The 10,599-nt window shown below is 41.9% G+C and overlaps 1 protein-coding gene across 1 annotated transcript; it reads left to right on the top strand.

Annotated features, from left to right (window-relative positions):
- Positions 1–231: 231 nt before the first annotated feature.
- On the top strand, positions 232–7,646 carry copz1 (COPI coat complex subunit zeta 1). Its single transcript, XM_080832317.1, has 9 exons — positions 232–256; positions 832–900; positions 1,347–1,428; positions 1,669–1,760; positions 1,841–1,896; positions 1,986–2,063; positions 4,705–4,756; positions 5,012–5,050; positions 7,156–7,646. The coding sequence occupies exons 1-9, from the start codon at positions 239–241 to the stop codon at positions 7,201–7,203; spliced, it is 534 nt and encodes a 177-aa protein (XP_080688443.1). The 5' UTR covers positions 232–238; the 3' UTR covers positions 7,204–7,646.
- Positions 7,647–10,599: the final 2,953 nt, after the last annotated feature.

Genomic DNA, 10,599 nt, shown 5'->3' with positions numbered 1-10,599 from the left:
TTGTCTGTTGTATTAAATAGGCTAAAGCACAGAGCAGTTCTTTCCCCCCTAATGGATTGAAGAGAGAAATGCTTAATTTGTAAATGAACAACAGTGTTCATAAGACAAAGCATACAGGAGCAATCTTCCGAAATTTCTCCTACGCTTTAGAACACGAGTTTCCGTTTCCGTTTTGAAGGGAAGTGAGTGGACCAATGAAATCTAGTTTAGCAAGTTACATGAACATTTAGCTACTACGATGGACAACGCAATTTTGGTAAAGTGATCGGCACATATCTAGCTCATATTTGTCACTGTCTTCTGAGATTGCTAGTATTCTTTATTTGAGTTAATACTTTAGTTATCTGACTAACTTGCTAGATTTCAGATATAAATGGTTACGTACGCTGAACCCATAACCACCAACGTTAGCGAAATGTTGTGAGTTCATAAGCTCATATGTAGCTAATATGCCTTTTTAACTATAACTACAGAATGATAATCAGAATGAAATTAGTAAATTTCTCCTATCTTTGATACACGCAGTTTTTCATTTAATAGTTATCCTTAATTCGTATAATGTTTGTATATCTTACATACTGGCCAACTGGTTAGTTAAAGAGTACATTAACACTAGCCATTATCTCAAAAGATAATAACCAGCTAACGTTTTATTGTCAACCAACTTTTAACATGCCCGACTAAACTTACGTGTCCCTCAGACATGTGTCCCTCAAATGTGAAAGTGTTTTGGGCTGACGTGGCTTGGTCAAACCAGAAATCCTTTCACCGTGTTTGTTAACTTGCCGGAGTTAATACCGAAGTTAATATTTCTGAATTGTGTTTTATTAGGAACCCTCTTTGCTTACAGTCAAGGCAGTCCTTATTATGGACAATGATGGGGAGAGACTGTATGCCAAGGTGAGACCAAAAACATGCACCTACTGGGTGTTACAAGCAGTGCTACTCAGCCAAGTATTCTAGATTAAACTGCAGCGGTAAACAGATGGTTGTCACCATTAAAACACCATTACAGCTGCTGCCCTACAACCGACGAGGGGATGTTTTGTTTACACTTTTGGTTTCATTATATGAAGGAGAATTAAATGTCACCTTTCCGTTTGTCACCACAATGATGCCTTCAGATGTGCATGTTATTTCAGAAAATCAAAACAACATACATGAGAGGGTGTCGCACTCTGCGGCGTCTGATAGAAACATATTATGCTCATTATGTAAACTCCCCCTCTTGATCAGCTTCGGAGTTATACTTGTACAGCTATATCAGTTCATGAGGTTTGCCTTATTGAAGTTATGTTTAAAAAAAAAGATTCCTTTCACTCACTATTACTTTGACTGTTTTTCAGTATTACGACGACACATACCCCTCTGTAAAGGAACAGAAAGCATTTGAAAAGAACGTCTACAGCAAAACACATCGAACAGACAGTGAGAACATATTCTTTCGGCACAAAGAAATATCACAAATACATGCTTCTTGCAATATTATCTCAGCAGTACATTAATTGATGATTTTGGTTAAGAACAGACAGACAACGATGAAGATATAATCATCACAATGAGCCTTGAAAAATCATCCCGGTGCCAGTTAATATTTATTCTCTCCTTCATTATTCGTTCCTGATACTTGAGTGCGATGTTTTTTTGCTTTTATTTTGTGTTAAACAGGTGAGATAGCCCTTCTTGAAGGTCTAACTGTGGTTTACAAGAGTAACATCGATTTATATTTCTATGTGATTGGAAGCTCACATGAAAATGAGGTAAGTGTCACATCAACACTCATTTCTTGTTCTTGTTCTGTTTTGTTGTCTCTCTGTAACCAGTATTGTCCCGTCCACAGCTTATGCTAATGGCAGTCCTGAATTGTCTGTTTGACTCTCTCAGTCAAATGTTGAGGTAAGTAAAAGAGGCCCTTGGTCAATCCCACTTCCCACATTGCCATGTATGTGTATGCTTTGATGTGCAACTCCTTTGCATGTATGCAGGAAGAATGTAGAGAAAAGAGCCCTGCTGGAGAACATGGAGGGTCTGTTTCTAGCCGTGGATGAGATTGTTGACGGCGGGTGAGTGGAACTGGAACTGTTAACCTCCCCTGAGTGGGCACACTGTTGTAAAAGTAACTGTATAAAACACTCTCAAATTGGTCACATTCATCTCATAAATAATACATTGTGAGAATTAGTGTTGCATAAGATAAGTTCCACACAACTTCAGTATGTTGCAGTGATCTGAATATTATCCCAGGACTTAACTCCCAGACATGTGTACACCAGGCCTACACTCAAATTCATCTCAATAGTAAAAACATAAAATCCATTAAAACTAAGAGGCTTTTATGTTTGGAAATTGTTATTGAACCAGATACTAAACCGGGGAGGGGGGGGGAGGGGTCTTATTGTCGTCCTTTTTTATTGTACATCACTTGTAAGACGCTTTGGATAAAAGCGTCTGCATAATGAATAAATGTAATGCAAGTTATTAACCACATTCACTTTTGACTGGCTTTAGATGACTTAGGTTTGCTGTTAGAACAGACAATTACTACTAGTAGGAGTCAAACACTGAAAGGTGCCGTGACGCTAGACATGCTATTTCATCCTATAAATCTGAAAAAGTACATAAATACATCCTTCCTTACTAAAGCATCCATTACTTTGAATGGACAAGATGACTAGATGTAAGATTGCCCCCTTCCTGGGTTTCCATCATCCAACTCTGTGGTCCAGCCCTGTTTAAAAATGGTCCTCTACCCACACCAACACGGCATTAGATCCACAACGTTGTGACAGTTCACAGGGCCTTTATATATCCTGACACATACAGCGCAGTCAGAAACATATACAGCCTCGGAAAAAATTAAGAGACCACTTCAAAATTATCAGTTTCTCTGGTTTTACTATTTATTGGTATGTGTTAAAGTAAAATGTACATTTTAGTTTTATTCTATAACCTACTGGCAACATTCCTACCAAATTTCAAATAAAAATATTGTCATTTAGATCATTTATTTGCAGAAAAATGACAATTGGTCAAAATAGCAAAAAAGATGCAGTGTCTTCAGATCTCGAATAATGCAAAGAAAACAAGCTCATATTCATTTTTAAACTACACAATACTAATGCTTTAACTTAGGAAGAGTTCATAAATCAATATTTGGTGGAATAACCTTGATTTAAAATCACAACTTTCATGTGTCTTGGCATGCTCTCCACCAGTCTTTCACATTGCCGTTGGGTGACTTTATGCTACTCCTGGCGCAAGAATTCAAGCAGCTCGGCTTCTTTTCATGGCTTGTGACCATCCATCTTCCTCTTGATCACATTTCAGAGTTTTTTCTATGGGATTCAGGTCTCGAAATTGGGCTGGCCATGACAGGGTCCTGATCTGGTGATACTCCATCCACACCTTTACTGGCCTGGCTGTGTGGCATGGAGCATTGCCCTGCTGGAAAAAACACTTCTCAGAGTTGGGGAACATTGTCAGAGCAAAAGGAAGCAAGTTTTTCTTCCGGGACAACGTTGTACTTTGCCTGGCTGAGGTTTGTAAAAGACCATAAGGATTGAACCAAAGCGGACTGGAGGGTCTCCTAGTTCGTCTTCTCTGATGAGTCCAATTTTCAGCTTTTCCCAACACATGGTCGTCTGATGGTTAGACGGAGACCTGGAGAGGCCTACAAGCCACAGAGTCTTGCACCTACTGTGAAATTGGACTCATCAGAGAAGACGAACTAGGAGACCCTCCAGTCTGCTTTGGTTCAATCCTTATGGTCTTTTACAAACCTCAGCCAGGCAAAGTACAACGTTGTCCCGGAAGAAAAACTTGCTTCCTTTTGCTCTGACAATGTTCCCCAACTCTGAGAAGTGTTTTTTCCAGCAGGGCAATGCTCCATGCCACACAGCCAGGCCAGTAAAGGTGTGGATGGAGTATCACCAGATCAGGACCCTGACATGGCCAGCCCAATTTCGAGACCTGAATCCCATAAAAAAAACTCTGAAATGTGATCAAGAGGAAGATGGATGGTCACAAGCCATGAAAAGAAGCCGAGCTGCTTGAATTCTTGCGCCAGGAGTAGCATAAAGTCACCCAACGGCAATGTGAAAGACTGGTGGAGAGCATGCCAAGACACATGAAAGTTGTGATTTTAAATCAAGGTTATTCCACCAGATATTGATTTATGAACTCTTCCTAAGTTAAAGCATTAGTATTGTGTAGTTTAAAAATGAATATGAGCTTGTTTTCTTTGCATTATTCGAGATCTGAAGACACTGCATCTTTTTTGCTATTTTGACCAATTGTCATTTTTCTGCAAATAAATTATCTAAATGACAATATTTTTATTTGAAATTTGGTACGAATGTTGCCAGTAGGTTATAGAATAAAACTCAAATATACATTTTACTTTAACACATACCAATAAATAGTAAAACCAGAGAAACTGATAATTTTGAAGTGGTCTCTTAATTTTTTCCGCGGCTGTATATATGGATTTTTCCAAGCCTGTAGTTATGTAAACGTGTGGTGGTTTTTGCAGTGCCCGTTTTCAATGCAAGCACTGTATGATTCTCTGATGCTTCACACAAGTGACAGGTTCGTGGAAGTATGAGCTGTAGCTGTTCGGGTCTTAAGATCTCAGATGCGATCAGCCTGCAGAACTTAAACACAGAGCTCATACTCCTCTCTTCTCTCCCTGCCGTTGCGTTATAGGGTGATCCTGGAGAGTGACCCTCAGCAGGTGGTGCACCGGGTGGCACTGCGGGTAACTCCCTTCTCCTGTCTCTGTAGTCCTCTCTCTCTTTCACCAGCTGATCTCAGTCGCTTTTATTCTCCTGTCGCTGCCACTTTTGTTCTCCTGAACTCTCTCTCTCTTTCACCAGCTGATCTCAGTTGCTTTTATTCACCTCCAGCTTTGCTGTCCATAGTTTACATCTGTTACTCACTTAAGTCAACATTTGTTTATTCCCTTTTTTCTGCCATGCAATTTGTAATGTTACAATTTTCTTCCCTCTTTCAGGGTGATGATGTGCCTCTCACAGAACAGACGGTTACTCAGGTGAGAATACTTTTGCTATCTTTGCCCACAGCAATAATTCAATTATTGCACTTGTGCAAATAGCTGTAGACATTTGTGTCCCAATGATCTGGTTTTTATATGGCTCATCATAGCCCCTCACACAATTGATAGCCATAGCACAAGGAACTGCAAACAAGCATGCACATACCCCCTTAAGTGCTGCGTCAGTGGGTGGGGATTGTGAGAATTGCAGGGGACTTTCCTGCCGTGACTTGCTAAGAAAGGTGAGGATTGTTGTGACACTCCTCCTTGGTCAAGTTATAGTAATGACCACCTCTGGCAATAAATCTTCTCCCAGTAGCTTTCTCTCCCTCTCGCTCTGCAATCATGTCGTTTACATTCCTGTTAAGCCACAACTGTACAAATGGAGACAAGCTGTCCACCAGAAATTAGTAGTTTAAATTCAGGGTGTAAATTCAAAGAGCCCCAGGAGAAGAACATTTGAGGCTGGTGTTATGTTGTGTAGTGGCCGTGTCGGTCATGAGTGTGATGACTGAGGTCGGCCTCTAACCTTCTCATTATACGTGCTTTGGAAAGATGGAGTTGGAGTTGGGTCAGACACACGGCACTTTGTTTAGTAAAGTTGAATAACAAACGTTGCCAAATTGATTTTGTGTACCATAGACCATCAAGGTCTTTTATTTTTTTAAATTGAATCATCAATACCAGGAAAAGACATTGTTGACATGTGGAGGAATTTCAAGACTGAAAATGTGTTTGGGCAGGGTTTTTTTTTTTAAATAGAAATTTCAAACTTTTTGAGAAGAGAAATGAAATCTCCTGCCTTGGATTTGTATCACCTCGGTGATGAGGGCCCTTAGTCTTAGTGAAGGTAGGGCCCTTAGTCTTAGATATGGTAGGGCCCTTAGTCTTAGAGATGGTAGGGCCCTTAGTCTAAGAGAAGGTAGGGCCCTTAGTCTTAGCAGTACTGAGACTCTAGTCCACTTGAAGATGTTTTTTTTTTTACAATTAATTATGCTGAAAATCAGGTAGAGAGCAGAGCATGAGAACATGTTACAGGAATCGTAAACATGTCTCGTGACATCCAGTACGTCTCCATTTAGATGGCAACTTCAGAGTCACGCACTGTGGTGGTACTTCTTCTATGCAACATCTCCACTGTACTTGATGCTGTGTGGTGACAGTCTGTAAGGGATGGTAACTAATTACAGTGTACACTCCCAAAGGGACAATCATCAACATCTCCAATTATGTCCAACTTCTGAGAAATGCTCATTTTGAGGATTTCGAGTAAGATGTGTTAAGATTTGGTAGTGGAGGCTTTGGTCCCTGAAAGCACAAACAAACACCACACTCGATGTGTTTGCAACGGCAGTGTCCCACACTGCGCTTGTGTTAGCCTAGCGCATGCTACCAGCGTGCAGCCATTAGCTGGTGGACTCCGGGGGCTTAGCCGTGATTGGGTAATTATGCGCAGGTGTCTGGCAGTGGTGCTTCCCCGCGGCTGACGAGGGCAGTGTGCAGGCCGCTGATTGATTCGTTTGAATGAGGCCGTTGACAGAGTGGTCAGAACCCCCCCCCCATCGATTGATTAATGCCTGCACTCGCCAGCTCCCCACCCTACACACCACCCCCCATTCTGCTGCTTTATGGTAATGGTTGCCTTTCCGTCATCGAATTAAGATGATTAATTATTCCCATTTCACACGTCCTCGCTTCTCACGGCTGGGTGATGGTCATGTGTCAAGTACCCGCTCAGAACTCGCCTTGATGGACAGCGATTCATTTTCTTTTTGCTGCTTTTGATTTTCAGTTCCCTGAAATACTTTTGTGCAAGCTATGTCTTGTCACTAGATTTTGCATGTAAATGCCAACATATTGCCCCTACTGTTGGAGTATATGGAGTGGTTACATATACTTTTATTTAGTTGTGAAAATTTCAAAGAATTTCATCTTTACAAATTTGATGCCTGTTACTCACTGTTAAGGCAAACATGTGTAAGCGTAGCATGTATTTTTTTTTCATGTCAGTAGGATCTTAGCCCTCATAAAAAGCTGCGTACGTTCGTTGTTTGTGTTTTTAAGTTATGGGCGTTTCTGTATTTGTCATTTGTGTTGTTCAGGTTCTCCAGTCAGCAAAAGAGCAGATCAAGTGGTCTCTGTTGCGATAGGCTGAACAGGTGGATGCCAGGCGATGGAAGAAAATATTGGAGGCATCTTCAGAATTCCACTCCACTGCAGACGTTTCTCCGCGAACAGAGTGCTGTTTTCTCTGTGCTGCTCAGAGACTGCTTGCACCAGTTTCTGAGTGATGCAATGGAGTTCATATGCTGCTTGCGGAAAGCACCACAGACTTGTAATTTCTTGGACCTGAATCAATCATTCCAATTGTGTGTGTGTGTGTGTGTGTGTGTCTGTGTGTGTGAGTTTATGTAAATGCATGTACAACTGCAAGTAAATGTTTGTCAACGGATCACCCACTTAAAGTTTAAAGCTGTCTAATGATGCCCTGGACTGTATTCTCCATTCCACAAGCCATGACAGCGGACTGTATCTACTTCCAAGACCGTGATATTTTGATAAAAATTTAACAAAAAAGTTGTTTCTGTCTGTTTGCCATTTCCTCTGGTTCTTTCCGATGAATTTTGCAACAGCATGACAATGCTAACCCGCTATCTGGAGATCTGTGTCTGCTAGTTCCGTTGGTATGGTCACTTCAACAGAATCAACCTTGAGAGCATCTCACCGCCCTCAGTTCCCATCAGAGCCGTGCTGTAGATCACGAACAGAGCCTCATGGTTGTCCCTGTTTGGCCTTTCTTAGAAAGGATGGCAGTCCTACCCTTCAGACAGCCATTACTGAGAGATGCTTGATTAGTAGCTGTCATTTTAGGTAGAAATGCAGCAATTATAGAGCCAAATTAGTCCACAAATGAATGGTAGACACTGGAGGTTTACACATGAAATGCTTATTTACACTTAAATTTTAAAGGAAATATGTCAATGTTTTGTAGTTTATAGTTTTTTTGTTACTGATTTTTTATTATTGCTTCATCCCAATTCCACAAGATTAAAGTCTGGGCAAGACTCAAGTCTGCCCTCTAGCAGCTATTTAATGCAATGCAATTTTCTTTTGGTTCAACTGGATGAAAACATGGAAGTGGGATCCTCCAATACGTTCTTCTGTAGAAATTGATTTAAACATAAATATTTGCCATCAGAATGTTCCAGATATTAATTTAGAGCACAGTGTGCACTACCCTAACCATTCCTTCGTTCGAGCAAACCCATTACTGAGGATGTAGTCAGGCCTACTCAAAGGACAAAGAGTGAGTGTGGAGCTTAGAGGAGTGATTAGGGCTCCATCTACTGGCAAGACCTGGTAGTGTCTCAGGCCATTTGTGCTAGACAAACATGCAGCCATACACAATGGTTATTACAACATACTTGTACTTCAAATGGATGGAACAGTTATATTTATATAACTATAGTTATATGCATTCATATATTCTGGTGATGAAGCTATGAGGTATACATAGCTGGAGAAAGGCAGGAGAGCTGATGAAACCAGACCAATACTCAACATTTTGGGACTAGATTGTGGATTGCAGTTACAGGTTTTAAGATTAACAGCCTCAGCATCCATTTTCCATTGACTCAAGTGAGCTTAGACAGATGTTTTATGCTACCTCTCAAGTTCAGATTGGATCAATTCTGAAAGTAGTCAGTGAGTTAATTTTTTTCCCCAAAACATCCCATCTGAAAAGACGTGTAATCTTTTAGGGAGTTTGCATGTGTACATAAGGGTTATTTTTAAGGGTAACGGTCACATTGTGTGCATGTTTGTATCTCATGGTGGTGGGAGCCATGTGTACTCCCCCTTCCACCTTCCACAATGCTCACCCTTTACCGGCCCATTCATCCCCATTCCAAATCTATGTTAATGAAAATCACCCATGGAGAAAAGGATCCAGAAATCGGTCTGTCCATCAATTGTCCACATCCAACTTGTGGATCTGCAGAGAAGTGGCAGAAAATTCCTAAATGTAAAGGGGTCTGAATACTTTCAGAATGCACTGTGCCCCTGTGCCTCAGCATCTAGAAATACAGGTTGGCATGATGCCACATGCTACCCACTCTACAAATCTGCATGTGCAAGCAGGAATTCACTTTTGATGTCTAATGGTCATTATTGGTGTCTAGTAGTTCTTCCAGTCACAATGTATTTGTTATGAACCATCATGCCAGCATACAGTGTGGGATGCCATTGTAGTGTGGGGTGATGGGGTTAATACAATCAGTAGGCTATGGCTGGGGGTGGGTGGGGAAAGGCTTAAGTATCCATTTACAGACATGCACCATGTGGACGCAGTCACAGTGTTGTTAATGAGAGTTGCTCACGGGTCTACCCTCCCTGTCCTGTCTTTTAACGCTGAATATGTGCATGTGTGTGTGTGTGTGTGTGTGTGTGTGTTTGTGTGTGCGTGTGTGTGTGTGTGTGAGGAAGGGAGAGTAGGTGGTGGTTGGTAGGTTGGTGGTGGGCAGATTGAGCTACAGATCACTCACTGAAGGAGAGATTCACGAGCGTGCACACCCACAGCAGCAACACATCCCAGTGTTAGGGAAAGAGGGAGGAACAGAGAGGTGTGGCATGTCCCTCCGCTCTCCCCTATGCAGTACACATCCCAGTGTCAGAGAGAGAGGACGGAAGAGAGAGGTCTCCCATGCCCCCCCCCCCCCCCCGTACCCCCCCCACTCCTATGCAGTACAGCTACTCAGTGTATTATCTGCAGTGCAAAAAGAGGGGGCCCTTGGCACTTAATTTATTTAGCCAATTGAGTTAAGTACTCCTGTCATAAGAACATGATTTACAATCAGGTTTGTGTGGGCTACCCTTGTAACCTATCCCCTCATCCTCTTTCTCTCTCTCTTTTTTTATTTCTTTCTTTTACTTTCTTTGTGCCAGTTTGAGTGCTAGTGTGTGCATTTGTTTGATAAATCAGCTGACCTGACCTGCTCCAATATTATTTTTGGCACGCAATATCTATTCTAATATCAATAACTATCGTGAGTATTTCTATGTGTATATATGTGTGAAAGAGAAACAAATAGAGCTTTGCTGTATATTGTTTTTATTATTCATTAATGTATTCATTCACTTCGCAGCAATAAAACCCTGCTCAGGGCCGTGGCCTATGTGGTGTTGTAACAAAGCTCCTGAGCTTATTGATTGGTCTGTTTGTGTGCCTCCACGGCAGAGGCGGCAGCAGCAGTAGCAGCAGCAGAGCGGCCATGAAGGTCACAGAAGATGGACGGGAAGTGCACGAGCAGAGAGGGACATGGCTGCACAGCAGTGGGAGTATTTGATTAGATCTCACAATATGTGTTTTAGTGGAGGGGGGTTAAATCGCAACCACCAACCCCCAGCTCCTCAGCCACCCAACCCCCCCCCCCCCCCCCCCCCTTACGTGAGTACCCTTTCCCAGGATGCCTTGCCTGTCACCCGCACACTTTTTCATCCAGATTACCCAGCAGCACCTTCAGGCGGCCGATGACTCGATTTCATCC

Source organism: Sprattus sprattus, assembly GCF_963457725.1.
Source record: "Sprattus sprattus genome assembly, chromosome: 2".
NCBI classification, from domain to species: Eukaryota; Metazoa; Chordata; class Actinopteri; order Clupeiformes; family Clupeidae; genus Sprattus; species Sprattus sprattus.
Note: the sequence above shows the minus strand (reverse complement) of the source record. Positions and strands in the feature narration are given on the sequence as shown.